The sequence below is a fragment of the Trematomus bernacchii genome, unplaced genomic scaffold, assembly GCF_902827165.1.
Source record: "Trematomus bernacchii unplaced genomic scaffold, fTreBer1.1, whole genome shotgun sequence".
Taxonomy (NCBI): Eukaryota; Metazoa; Chordata; class Actinopteri; order Perciformes; family Nototheniidae; genus Trematomus; species Trematomus bernacchii.
The window spans coordinates 4,881,801-4,896,923 of NW_022987313.1; the positions used below are offsets into that span (position 1 = coordinate 4,881,801).

Sequence of the window (15,123 nt, forward strand, 5' to 3'; positions counted from 1 at the left end):
AGAGTCAAGGCCTTGGTCCACCTGCCAGACAAAGAGCATCATTAAGTATTTACTTCAGGATGAGGATCTGCTGCACGAGTATAATGATGAGCTGTGGGCAAGGGATCAATTATTTGTGTCTCAGATGCACGTGTGGTGGCCCTGTACAACAAGACAGGTCATCCTGTGTGAGGTCATCAGTTTATCTCTTCACAATTTGTAGCCCATTAGTTAAAATAGCCTGGTCGCACCAAATATTTGTTTTCATATTGCTATGAAAACAAATCTGTTGGCCTGCTTTCAGACCTTCATTATACATGCACACCTTTGCAAACAAAGAAACTAAAGTTTATGCTAAGTGGATTTAAAGTATAACATATTATCAGAAGCTACTAGTGCCACTTTTGTTGAAAAGGTAAAATTAAATGACAAAAAAAAACATAAATACTAATCCAAAAATAATAAACACCTGTCATGAAATAAAAAATAGTTCCTTGTTATGTTTTTAATTATTATTTTTGTATAACAAGAGCAAAGAAAATACAGTCCACCGGTGTGTGAAACTTATTTTGTACACCCAGCTATCCTTTACTGAATAATAACGGCACTTTTTTCAGCAGTGCCCTACAATTTCTATGGTAACAAGGAAACACACGTGTCCGCAGCAACCAGACTAAAGCGTCTTTGAAGTTGCCTAGCAACCAGTACAAAAAGCAACAACGGGCGTCAGGTTTAGAGAGCCACACAACACAAGTATTAATTAGTTAGCAACATTGCTATTCATTTGCTTTTTTATAAGACAGGACCTGTGGATATGTTGAGGAACATGGAACTAAAGACACAAGGCTTCACCGCGAAGGCCGCCATGAAAAACTCCGTGGTGAGTGAAGTTATTTCACGTTGTTAACGTTAGCTACCTAATGTCCGGTAAATGTTAGCTTTAGCAGTTGTAGTATTTAGCAGTTGGACTTTGTTATTATTGAAACAGTCGACTGACAGCTGCTTGTTTGGTGTGTTTACTGCATTTCACAGGTTGTTGTGGAAGTTTTCATGGATATAATTTGATATTTCGGATAAAAAAAGTGCATATTTAGCGTAACGTAATTTCACAACCAGGTTATCAAAGCGAGCAGCATTATTTCAACCGCTAACTAGCAGTGTTTTAAATGTCTCAGAAAAGAGTCCCCTATAAGTGTCAGAGGGACAGAGAGGCTGAGTTGTTCTTAGTGTGTGGTAGCTATCATGCACACTGACAGTCTGGACTCTCACAGTCTGGCACCTGTAACTAGATTAAGTTACAAATGATGGGGGGAAGGGAAAGCCTTTTTTTGGCAGTTTTGAAATGTCCTCTTTCTATTCCTCTATCTTTCTCTATTGTAATTCAGCACAACTCATCTACTTTGTGCTCTTTGTGAACAGCTTAATCTCAACACCCTAAATAGCCCAGAGAGTTTGGCAGTGGAATAACGACTGGCCACAATGCATGCACATAATGTCTCCAGCCACCATGTGTGTAACTGTTTTTGGTCAGTCAAGCTTGGGTGGGTTTCAGTCAAGTATGGGGATTTGAGAACTCCAAAAAAGATCCATTACACTTTATGGGCTAAAATGACATTTTTAGAACTCATTGCTGAGCTATAACACACCATTTAGAAACTATTACACTCACAAGCAATATGCTAAGAAAAATGCAAATGTATTTTTTTTTTTTAAATACAATCTTGAAATACTACATTTATACAAAAGGAGAATATTTCATAGACTAACATTCTTGGGCGATGATTTGAGTATGATTTTACAAGCATGGAGTCTATTTGATTGCCTAGCCACCACAGCTTTGATGTGTTCTGTAAACTATTGTGCACTCATTTTGTACTGGTGCCTTTTGTCTCACTCTGGGACAAACAAACAAACAAACAAACAAACAAACAAACATTTCTCTGACCATCATTCCCTTGCAAAGCTGTCCCCATCATGAACCTCCAGTGTAGTTAAACTGTGTTGAAAGAGCTGACTAATTTCCAAAGACAGTCATGTCAGGTCTTCCGCTCCTCTCATTTACTGCAAAGCAAGATGGATCAGGAAAGTGTAATAGGTTTGTGTAGCAGAGGACATCTGTCTTTATTGATTCACTCTATTGATTGGTAGGTAAAGCTAGCTTTTGTGCTGCCAAAAAAATATTATTAGAAATCTGGACTAGTTGTATCCTGGTTACGTCTTCTGCACCTGCATCTGTAAATGTATTATTACAATTAGTTACACATTTGTTGTCACTGTGGACCATGGTTAAGTGTACAGAAATGCACAAAAAGAGGATGATAGAGGAAACAGACTTTTGGCATCTTTTGAACCTTGTGTTAGAGGTCCTATATTGTACAAATTTAGATTTCCAAGTCTTGTTTTATTATAAACAAGATCTAAGCACAATATAAATACTGCAAAAGATTCAAAATGCTTAATCCATATATGTGAATGACATCAACTGACAAAGTCAAAATGAACCCAAGAATTTAGCTAGCAACGCAATTCAGACAGTGGGTGAATACAGGTAAACAGTATAAGAAAAATAACATTTATTTAACAATAAAGCATGCAGACATGTTCCAGTAGAAACCCAAAATAAGAAGTATGAAGCTAGAAATAAGCGTAATATATGACCTGTAAGTAAAGCCCTTTTGCTACAGTTGATATTGTACTAGATATGTGCTCATATACTCACCAGAAAGACAACTGTGCTTCAGTGTGTGGTGGAAGAGAGTTGTGTTGTGCTTTGCTCTGTTTTAGGAGTTTGCCGTCTGAGATACCTCTTCTCCTTGCTTTAAGTTCTTACTTTGAACTTTTACACACAGGCAGTTGCGTCTGGTGAGCAACAAAGCATGTCACAGACAGTCATTGCTTTAATTGACAGATTGAGGCATTCTTTTGCTCTCACTTGCCTCAACTCTCAGGCAATTATCCCCAGCCTCTTTTTTCTTACAGACAACACCAGGCTTGTCATTAGAATCTCTTTCTTTCAGCATGGAAATTAAGACAGTTTGCCTACTACAGTATAATACAGTTTTATTCTTTTGTTTATTTCCTGCATGCAAACGTGGCAACTTGTCATTGTGTTTGTTTATCAGGCATATGGTAGACCCTCAGTTCATTCAGGAATTCCAAGAATACCTTATATCTATATTTGATCATGTTTTGATTCTGTTGATGTTGACAGATTTGATTGTGTTCATGGGGAAATGACAACAACACTGCATCAAAGTTTTGGTCAGCAATTATTTAATGAAAGAATTTGAGGAAGTTAAATATTTTCTGTCAGCAATCCCCCAGCTTTACCTATTGTATCCCTTTTACTTATAAAATGTAGACTTTTCAGTCGTATGTACTTTGATGCAAACAATTGAACTAGGTCTCCACTTCACTATGTTTCTTTCAGAAAGCTTGTAACGTTGGGACTGCACTGCAAGGAATCTGTTGTTGATAAGTGCAAGTGGAGGAGCTCTTAAGAACAGCAAATACCTCAAATTAAAGGCAGCTCTCCTTTGAAAAATGCAGCGACTGCAAAATATGCAGTCCGCGCTATCATTTACTTCTTCCCTTTTTGAAGGTCATAAACAAATCACCTTTCAAGAACGTAAAAAGAAAGGCTTCCTGCAAAACCTTAATATTCACCTTCTCCCCAGAGGATCTGCTACATCTGGAACTTGAATGCTACTCCTTCACTGCCATACCACTGGCTAAATCCTTAACGAAAACCATTACATTTTTCAGAGGCTTGCTTGTGTCTGTAGCCTTCTGTTTTTTTTTTCCTCCCCTGTGGTCACTGACATATCGCTCCGGAGAAGGCTTTGCAGAGTGCTGTGATTTGTAGGTAACAACAAGGCCATTTCAAGCCTTGAAAGGGTATGGGGACTTGAAGCATAGGCTTATTATGCTTTAAAGTATTTGTGGTCATAGAAATTCAATCAATAGCACTGGCCCATGAAATTCTCCCCCTTTTTTTCCTTGTGATTCATTCGCAAGCATTTAGAAAAAAAGATGCACATTACATTGTGGTGGGAGGTCGTCACCTTGTGTTTCAGACAGAGAGGAGAACAAAGCTGTTACTTTCCTGTCAAAGGCTTGTTCTAGCTTGGAAATTGCAGGGGTTTGGGGGAAGAGCGAAAACACCTGCATGGTGTTGTGACATGAGCATAAAACACACCCTGTAAATGTTCAAATCACTGTTGACACGGAAAGGAAAAGCAAGTTATACATTATCTTAAACATCCAGTGATAGTGAGTGATATGGATTAAATCGTTTTTCATTGTTTAATCACATGAACATATCTGTTTGGCTAATCCTTAAGGACATCAGAAACTAGTTCAGACTATCAAATATTATAAAAATCCTGTATTGCCTCTAAGCATTCATGCTCGTTGATTTGAAGCTTTGTCCTCACTAGATGTATTCCACGGCAGAGATTCATTATGAGTGGAATAGTGGCTAGTGGCATATGTTTGTATAATTATGGTCGACACGGACATGATGGCTTTTACATTAATCAAAAACTCTGTAGCCCTTGAATGGTTTGTTCTTCAGTCAAATTACAACACAAAAGGTTGTATAGCTGTATTGATCACACCTGCACTTGCCAAATCCGAGCTATTTTTGATTAATGTTGTTTGGAAGCATGCTCAGTAGATTTGAGTGTTTCTAGTAAAGTTTTCCAAAATAGGAATAGCAACGCAACAGACCTATTGCAGTCGCTGAATAAGTCGCCGGTGTGGGCAGTGATTAGGAGGTGCTGAACCAGATTCATGTATTCCCTTTCTCCATTGAAACCATGTTCAGTCCATAACTAACCAGCTCATTTGGGTTTAGTCATTTAGATAGGGTACAATTGACATTAGAGGAATCTGTGACATTGATTTATGTAGTCTATAATCTGTTAAGTATTTGTTTTACAGTATATTGTTTGATCTTTAAGTGTACTGCTTCTATGCTTGAACAAGGTCTGAGGATATGTTTAAGGTCTTACATATCCTTTAGCTGTCTAAGATCAAATATTCCTTTTTTAAATATTATATAATGCGTAATAGTAGGCAACCAAGCATATACATCAGTCCTTGATAACTGTTGCACACGTAACATATTTTGAACATTTTGTGTAACTTTCACATCGTGACAAACTGTTAAACCTAACAAGGCCCTGGTGGTTTTAGACATAGAAGAAAGTGATGAATCTGAACATATCTCTACTTGCTCCTGTGTCCTGCACTACATAGACCACAACAACACACACGCAAGAACATGGACATCATCTTGTGTAAGACGCTGTATAGCACAGTTCACCTGAGAGGGCAAATCGATACGAAGTACACCTGATCCCAACCTCGACTTTGGTGTGGCGAGCGCCTGCAGATTGCTGAGCCTATAGACTGCTTTCATAACACGCACACCTCATTTACTGTTTGCTTGGCCTCTGGGATAAAAAAAATAGAGCTGGCAAACAGCGTCCCCAAGTCTGCTACAACCCCCTTTCCCCCCCCCCAGCCCCAGCGTCATCCCTGGCTCACCCCACTAACCCCAGGGGACAGATGGAGACTCCATGCTAGCAAACGTGACCTCCATATCTCATTCCTTTCCTCCCCCACAGCATCATCATTATATACCTGAGCAGATGCTTGCCTTTCTTTATCTCTCTCTCTCTCTCTCTCTCTCTCTCTCTCTCTCTCTCTCTCTCTCTCTCTCTCTCTCTCTCTCTCTCTCTCTCTCTCGCTGTATTTATTTCTTATTTGTTTCTCTCTCTGTCTTTATCTCTTTCTTACTTTCTCTGCATAACCTTTATTCTCCCAGGCAGGTTCACAGAGATATAAACATTTTACACTGAGAACCAGTGGGACACTCATCCATTACTTTGCACAATAATCAAACCTAAACTAAATCTACAATTTAATAACAGTCAGTTATAATAACATCCAAATAATAACATGGAACTGAACATAAATGCAGTTAAATGTTGAATGTTTGTATTGTAATTGTGCCTTTTGAATGATTCTTTAAGATTGTGTCAGAGATGTTTAGATTCACATCTCAGCTATTTGCCATTAACGCTCTAATCACTTAATGTCATCTTAATAAATTAAGCTATCTGAACAAATTAAACAAGTGACAGTTTAGAATTGATCCTTGATTGGGGTTTAAATGATTCTAGAATTTCAGTGCAAGCTGATTAAATCTAATTTAACTTTAAATTGCAATATAAACCTAGTTAAAATGCTGTTGTAAACGTAATTTGATTTAGATTTAATCCAGATTTAAAAGATTGTCAAATGGTTGGATGTTTATCGGTTAGAGCTTGATATAAAATCATTAAATGATTTATTCTATCCACTGAAACACCACAGGGTGGAGAAATCATAACAAACAGAACATGAACACAACAAGGATAAGAAGACGGTGAGTTTGTGATAAAAAGAAACCCATTGTCAGCTACGGTATATGGATCGCGGGCCGTTGTTGACCAAGATTGAACACCTGAAAGCTTTTATGGAGATGAATCCGTCTATTTATTATTTTCGCTCGCAGTCAAAATCATTCTTCCCCATTGCTCCTAACACATTTACCTGACACTGGAACTCATAATGTGCCCAGCGTGATACATCAATTGGCCGTGAAGGTGGCACAGTGTTTTGTGTGTGTGTGGATAGTTTCCAAGTAAAAGCAAATTGAGCAGGTTTCCGTTGTTTACTGTAGATTCCTTCACCTGTCTGCTTGCCTGTCTCACTTGAGCCGCCTCATGGAAGGGTTTTCTAAACCAGCGGTGCCTGTAGACACACTGAAACCTTTTTCCCTGCATCCTTCCCTCTGCTCTTGCACACTCGTCTTATCAGCACCAGAAGCCTGTAGTCCATCCCGGTAAGCAGCTGGGTTGTTGGAGGAAGAATTGAGTCATGGTAAAAACAGGTTAAATTGGCAATGGGCTCTTGAGGCCTCCTGGCATTTCCATTACTATCGATCAACCACGGCACCTAAAGGCCTCGAGTAGACGTACTGACTTTTAAATCGTAGTAACTTTTGACTTGTTGACTTTGGCTGCCTTGCACTTTACTTCAAAAGTATTTCAAAAAAGACTGACCCCATTAAAAGCACATTCTCAGCACTATTTAAAGATTTATTTTCTCAATAAAATGCTGTTAATGAAAAGTTACCATTAAAGGGAAGTGAAGCCTCTCCGTGACATGCCATATCTTCTGAGACTTTGCACGGATCCACTAGAAACAAATATTTGCTGTTTTGTTCATTTTCAAAATCAACATTTTAACTAAGGATGAATTTAGTAGAACTTCCAAGCACTTGTTACCAGGTATCAGATGGATTAGGTTCATTGATGGCATGTTATCTGAAGTGCATGACAGCTGAAATGTCTGTGACCTTTTCGGTGATAGAGGACAACACCATCTGGAAACTTCCGTCAGATATGGAGAAGTACTTCCACAGCATTTGATCATGGCCTTGTAGGAAGTGCTTGGCTGATTATGACTATTATGTTTGCTTTCCTCCGAGCTTGGTTGACAATTACCCTGGCCTCTATGTTTGTTATGTTCTCCTTCAAGCCCTTGTAGCTTGCATTCTAATTAGATGGCTTTTAATGGAGAATGTTTATTGCTCCTTGCAGGGCCTCTATTTTCCGCTCTACAGTTAATTAGCCCTATGTCATGTGATAACCAGTGCAGAGGACATCCAGACCTTTGCCTCTTCTGTGTCCTTCTCCTTTCAGAAGCAAGGATGCAGGCTTCTTTCTACTTCTCAGACATATTCAATCACAGATCAATCTGGACATACTTTGATGTTACCTTCAATATCGTCCAAAACCATTTCACAAATACAAATATAGAATAGAATATATCTTTATTGTCATCATACAAAGTCATTTCTTTGGTATCTCTCACTGCAGTAATGAAAATAGTCACAAATAAATAAATAAAAGCAGTAGTAAAAGCAGAGGTAGCAGCAATGACAGTGCAACAAATATAAAATGGGTAATATATATAATAATTATAGTAGATATAACCATTTTAGTTTTTTAAGTATTAGTATCCTTGAGGTGTATTGCAACACTCCTTTACATTCAAATGTGTTTGCAAATGTATCTAGAGTTCTTGGTGTTACAAGGTAGGCAAATAAAAATGAATATATTATATAATAAAATGAAATGTATATTGATCAAATAAAAAAAGGGCTGGGAAAAGAAATCGGTAATAAAATATATAAATAGTTAAAAGTTACGTTCAGGTCTATTGTATCACTGTTGGTTAGCTTCAATAGGTGACTTTTATTTTAGTCGAGTCACCGTCTGTATTTTATCCTCATTTTGAAACTTTTTCTCTGTCATACTATCAATTTAGAAAAACAGTGCTTAAGTGCTGACAGTAAGATTTCCTTAATAGCTGATCATTGGCTTGTGAGCTACTGTGACCCCTTTTTGTAACAGTGTTTTTAATTCAACCTAATTCATATACTTATCAGTTTTCATCAAGTGTTTATATTTTGTTCTCTACCACATTATCATTTTGTGTGTCTTTATGTCATAATGCCCCTCCAAGTGACACCTACCGTCACAAGGACTACACTTTAAATCTAAATGAGGCTATGCTTAAGTGTATCAATCTGACAGGACATTAGCCTTCCATTCACCCATCCTCCATCATTACCCTCCATTGTAGTGACTCGTCCTTGCTGGAGGAGAATAGGCCCTGCTTAGTGTAGGCACGTGTTATACACTTCACTGCAGGGTCATACAGTATGTGGCAGCTCACATACTGCCTACATCAACATAATAAGAACCAGTCTCAGAAAATCAATGTATCTGACAAACACTGTTGTTCCAATCCAATAATGCCAAATGGTGGCCTTTGTTTCGCTACCCCCCGCTTTGAAAATCTTTGAAAATCACCATCAATGCAATAACATTGGCCTGACCTTTTGATTTTTGCTGACTAGCGCAGGGAGCAAAATGGGCTGTGTGTCTGATGACAAAATCCACCATGCGTTAGTGATACATAGCAACCCTGTAATAAATGTTAGAAAAGATGCATTTTGCAACACAAACGATAGGCGGGGAAATTCTCTCTAAAGAGTAGAGGGATGCAGAGCTCAAGTGCACCAGTCCCACTTCCTTGCACACTGAATGCACAGCAGCCAACTTCATAGATGGTGCTCCGGGGCATCTGTGTTCTTTGCCCAGTGCCAAGAAAGTAAACCTGGAAACCCTTTGAGATTTAAAGTAGTTACGTTCCCCTTCAGAATGCCATGGAGGATTACTCTGCTATTTAGCTCATGCCTCGCATCCAGCTGAGTCAAAGCTCTCCCAGTTGAAGGCACGCTGGAGGCAACGGCTGCCAAAGCAAGCCGGGAGAAGCAGGGGAAGTGAAGGGCTGGAGGGCAAAAGTACTCTGATACTGTCAGAAATGATCCACATCACTGCCTGGCACCTCTGTGCTCCAGCCACCTCTGCTCATTACCCTCACCATCCGGAAACACCGAGCAAATTCTACTAACAAGTGTTTGACCAACACGCCGTGCCGTGGCAGAGGGAGACGGGCGACCTGTTCATGACTCATTCTCGCTCTTCTTCCCTGCCATTCCTCTATCTCCCTCCCTCCCTCCCACTCCCTTAAGACAGAGGAGAACAAAGGCAGAGACAGAAGAAAAGCAATATAACCTCTTGGCCCTTATCTGCAGAGCACACCAGAGCATGTCTGGCCTCAGACACAGCTTTGCCTGTCCTTTGAAGGCCCTCATCTCCCTTTGATTTCAGCCAAATGGTTCAGCACAGTGACAGATGCTCAACTCTTCATCTGTCACTCTGACACCCATCTCTTTAGTGTTGTCGACTCTAACTGACTTTGTTTGGACTGTCTGTCTGTCTGTCTGTCTGTCTGTCTGTCTGTCTGTCTGTCTGTCTGTCTGTCTGTCTGTCTGTCTGTCTGTCTGTCTGTCTGTCTGTCTGTCTGAGGAAGGTTGCGACACCGACGCTGATGTGAGTGCTAATGTAAGAGATTGTGATTTAGACCTTTAGTTGAAACAGATAAAAGACAACTCCCCGCTACTTTTTAAGGTCGTCTGTACCGTCTCGGCCATATTTTTACATTAACATTTTAGACACTTAATTGACGCTCTGATACTGAGTGATTTAATGAGGAGTCTAAGGGTCATCATCACATTACCTTGAAAATCATCCTCTGAGATGGGCCACGGAGAAACATAAAAATTCAAGCCAAGGAGAGTCTTAGAAGGCTGCCTTTTTATGAGAGGAAATTAGAGTGAGTGGAGGGGAAAGATATTGGATGGTGTATATGAATCAGGATGTAGAGGATGACGTAGCACACCTCTTAAATAGATGAGTGTTCATTTTATGATTCAAGATGAAAATGATTTTGCTTCTTAGACTGAATTTGGGAGGTCATATTTAACATTCGCCTCAGCAGATGAACGGTAATGCACTCGTTCTAATCGTTTTTTATGTAGACTGTGTCATTGGTGTCTGGTAATACTCAAGCCTGGCTTTTTGTTTCAGCTATTGCTCCTTTACACAGCCTTGTTGTTGTCATCAGTGGTGTGGGATGTAAAGGTGGAGAAAAGACTCATAGTCTAAACATGCTGTTAGAGCATCAGCAACCTGCAGTGCAGAGCAAGAGGTGCAAAGTAGAAGTGTGGATATGAATACAAAAAACAGGGGCGACTGGTGCAGAAGGACTCAGGTCTGTCTTTACTTTAGCTAAACTTTATTTGTTTGTTTGTTTGTGTGCATGTGTGTTTCTTTGTTTGCGTGCCTCCCTGTAGCTCAGCCAAAGTGACGCCTCGCTGTCTGAGGGAGCTGCTCCGCCAAGCACAGTGTGAGATTTGAGGCAGCAGGAAAAGTTGCCTTGTTTTCAAGGCATCTGAATGTTGTTTTGTCTTTGTCTCTCGGGCTAATCCGAAGGGGGGTCTATCATTCAGAGTATTACTCTTACAGGAAGTCTCAATAACACACTTCTGCTCCATATATATCGTTCAAAATGCCTGTTATAACTTCTTCTGGGAAACCCTTTCTCCTCTTAGAAGTAAACACATTTGGGATTTAGAAGCATTTATGTTTCATTCAAGTAGGCGATATGATGTGCTTAGTTGGAATATTGTGTCCAAGGTGTCTGCTAGCAGTGACGTAGTTTTAAGTGTCCTTTCCCCATGTTTAATAATGTAAAGGTCAAATATCCTGACCTTGGTCTCTGCGTGGGGTCTCTGTAAGCAAACCCCGAGCATCATTTTTAACAGACAGCCTTACAGGCAGAGAGACTGATTTCCAGGAATAGAAAGTCACACTGGGATGTGATAAGACCAAGGGCCGGGGGTTCATTTTGCAATACATATTAATCACAGATAATGTTCCTTCCTGTTTAACAATATTCCCATATCAGAGGCAGAACCTGTATCTCTTGCCATGTGCTGCTGCTTATCTCCCCGTGCCTCCATCCTCTCCTCAGGGATCTGTCAGTGCCGGGCTACCTGTGTGTGTGTGTGTGTGTGTGTGTGTGTGTGTGTGTGTGTGTGTGTGTGTGTGTGTGTGTGTGTGTGTGTGTGTGTGTGTGTGTGTGTGTGTGTGTGTGTGTGTGTGTGTGTGTGTGTGTGTGTGTGTGTGTGTGTGTGTGTGTGTGTGTGTGTGTGTGTGTGTGTGTGTGTGTGTGTGTGTGTGTGTGTGTGTGTGTGTGTGTGTGTGTGTGTGTGTGTGTGTGTGTGTGTGTGTGTGTGTGTGTGTGTGTGTGTGTGTGTGTGTGTGTGTGTGTGTGTGTGTGTGTGTGTGTGTGTGTGTGTGTGTGTGTGTGTGTGTGTGTGTGGTGACGCTGTAGACTGACCTGCTCTCTCCTCTCTCATCTGTCTGTGGCGAAATCGATGGCCTCTACTGCTCTGGGTGTGTCCTTCTCCTATTCCTCTCCCTGTGGGACAATTGCTGCCAAATCAAACTTTCCACAGCTCCCACTGACGCTTCCTCAGTAGACTCACAGCTGCAGTCACCTGAGTCGCCTGTCTCACTGTCTATCTACTCATCTCCTCGCCTGCTTGCCCATCTCAGCATCCCCCTGTCTGTTTGTGCCTCCTAATCTAATATGATGACTGTCTCCTCCTTACCTGCAAAACAAACTTCAACTTTAAGATGAGTCATGCAGCAGTTCTTGGCTGTGACCCCATAGCCACTCAAAAACAAAGAACGCTGTCAATGTCTTCAGGTCAGGAACATTAATATTCTTTGAGGGGATTTTCAGTCTGCCATTAATTAAATCCAGTTATGAGGATGTGTATTGACAAGAAGCAACCTATTTGGTGAATGAAAATGGAAAAACAGTTAAATTCTTGTTTCTCAGCAGCAGAAGGGGCAACTGCAGCAGGTCAGGATGTACTTTTCCTTCGGTACTCATTAATTTCACAGCCTAGCGCAGTGGTTTAACACCTTCAGGTGTCGTCACTGATTGGCGCTGTAAAGGCAAAGCATTGGATCAGTGCGTGCGTACTCTCTCAACAGAATAGAGGAACTGTTCTCTTTGCTGACCCAAACACACAAAAACGTGCTTACAGAAATAAACACGTACAAATTGAACAGTGGTCAGATATGTTGTTGCACAAATATATTGAAACTAAAAAAGGATAGTGGTCTTTCTAAATAGGCATTACATCAAATTGGAAAATGTCAAACAAGGGCTGAAATGATTAGTCATTGATTGATAGATGATATGTCAATCAATTTCCCTTAGCAAGACTATTTACTCCAACATGTGCAGTGTTCTGTATGTTCACATGGTTTGTTTGTAGAGGCTAGGAATGCATGATTTGGGAACATTTACATGTTACTATTTTGACTGATATTGCAATTGCTTTATGATTTGCAGTATGAGAGAACATTTTTATACATCATCTTGAAAAAATATATTAAAATGAGTAACGACATTACTTAACTCAGAATGTTGTTTTACATATTTTCCCTTTACCAACTATTGCACATACTGCGATTTGGACATGGTATCGTGCATATTTGGATTTAGATGAACCTTCTATTGATAGTGCAGCGCTAGAAGCTCATTGAAAGTGCACCTTGGCTCCTTCAGTTCAGACTTATGAGTCAAGCAATGTGCATGTTTCTAAGTTTAACCTCATGTGCATGTGGCTTCCTGTTTGCCTAACAACTAGTAAGAGTTGCAATATTCTGCCTTTGCCATGCAGGCTGATTCACTGTGAGCCATCGTCTCCTCTGTGGTTTGGTGATATGAATCAGCCAATAGGCCTCTGTAAGCACAAGGCTGCCCTGCTGCCTGGCTGATAAGTGGGCCACACAGAGAAGATGGAAAATACTCAGGGCATTCTCACTCCCTCTCTCTACCTGGTTCTGTGTGGCTCGCTCTCCTTCCCTCGCTCACCCAGCCTCTTTCACTTACCCCCCCTCCTCTCAATCCTACCTCAAACTCTTTCCTTCACACCCTGTTAACGTCTCCCTCTGTCTATGCTGTTCTTTTAAGTGATGGGGTTAAACTAGAAGAGACAGAAAACAGCGGGGCGCTCTTCAAGGCTTGAAGCTTCTTTTTGAAGTTCTCCTTTAAAGTTCTCCTTCTTTCGCACAGTTCAATAGTAGGTGGCTGTCACCTGTTTCATCCCTGTGTCTTTGTAGTGACACCAGGCGTGCAGTGTCGTCTTTGCCTAGCGATGTCATCATTTTTCATTACAAACATCTCTGCCCTTGTAGCGGCGTGCACAGTACCGTTGATGCAAAAGCCTCTTGACACAGTGACAATTGTAAAGCGCACCTCCATGGTCCTGTGAGCTCGGAACAAAAGACTCTGTTACCTTTCATCTGTCTTTGGTTTTCCCGTCCATCGAGAGCTCTTTACTCATTTGTTCCCGTCCGACCTTGTCTCTCACAACAGGGCTAATGTCTGCACATAATGAAACCCACTCGCAGACTGATTGCACTTCTTGCTGTTTGGTCATGAGAAATTAATGGAGTGCTGCACAAATATTGCAGATGTATTCTCCTGAAAAGAATCAGCCTCCCACCAGTCTGTGATTTGCCCTGCAGAGAGAAGTGAGCAAGCAAAACATATCCTGTTGAATGATTGTTTGACCATATCAACAGTGATTCCCTAACAGCTTTCATTATTGTGTCCGTGTCCTGTTCATTTAAATGCAGCTTGAGAATAAAACACTCTTCTATGGCCTGTATATAAAGACGGCTAATTTTGCCGCCCGTGGCAGCGATGTGCAGGCTGACCTCATCAGGAGAGCCTCGGCCTGTCTGCTCCATCCTCTGACTCACCTACTCTGCTCCCTCCTTGGGGAATGGCGGCCTTCTGATTTCAATAGCATCTCAACTGAGAGCAGCAATGCAGAAAGAGAGAGGATTAATAAGAGAGTGGGTGCCTGTGCAGCGGCCACTTGTTCGCCCACAAATGCAATGCAACAAAACGCATGACAGACAGGAGTCAGTAGGGTAATATGGAGATGAATCGAAATGAAAAGGGAGATTAACGGGGGGCCTTGTTTGAGGATCTGTGCGGCTGTGATGGCAATGCAGGGTTGAAGATGAATTGACAGCTCTTCACCAGACATCGATCAGAGGTATTCAGAGGTGTTTTGGGGTGGTGGGATATGGCAGAGAGATGGAGAGATGAGAGAGCGCTGGAGCTGGAGGCCCGGGCAGAGTGATGGATCACCTACATGCCGCAGCAGCCCCGCCACGCTGAACTCACCCTCAGAATTGATGAGCCACACCTCTTGTCTGCCCTTCTCTCCTTTTCCTGTCATATCCACTATTCTTCCATCACCCGCCTGCATTCTCCATCTCCATTTCTTCATTTCGTCACTCTCTGTCTCCACGTTCCTCAAGCTTCTCATTTCTATGTCTCTCTCTCTGGCCCTCCACCTTTATCCTTTCTTTATTTATTTTTTCTCCCCTTTCCCCCACCCCACAATCTCTTCATGTCAAAATCAGGCAGGAGAGCCATGGAAGTGCCATACTAATAAGGTTAGAGGGAGCATCTCTGTTTCTCAGGGTGACACCTTTATAAATGACAGGAGCATGAGGCCCTGCCGGTGCTCAATCACCTCTGCAGGGGCTCGCCCATGGGGAGCCCAGCATGTGT

General features: G+C 41.2%; 1 protein-coding gene across 2 annotated transcripts in view; it reads left to right on the forward strand.

Moving 5' to 3' along the window:
• The first annotated feature begins 722 nt into the window (after window positions 1-722).
• pacrg (PARK2 co-regulated) overlaps window positions 723-15,123 on the forward strand; it is a 126,339-nt gene continuing 111,938 nt past the window's right edge. The window contains exon 1 of one of the 2 annotated variants that reach the window (XM_034124051.1): window positions 723-859. In XM_034124051.1, the coding sequence (XP_033979942.1) occupies window positions 794-859 (66 nt within the window). In that variant the 5' untranslated portion in view covers window positions 723-793. Of the gene's footprint in view, window positions 860-6,788; window positions 6,875-15,123 lie in introns of those variants that run through there. The other variant, XM_034124054.1, reaches the window with a different exon arrangement.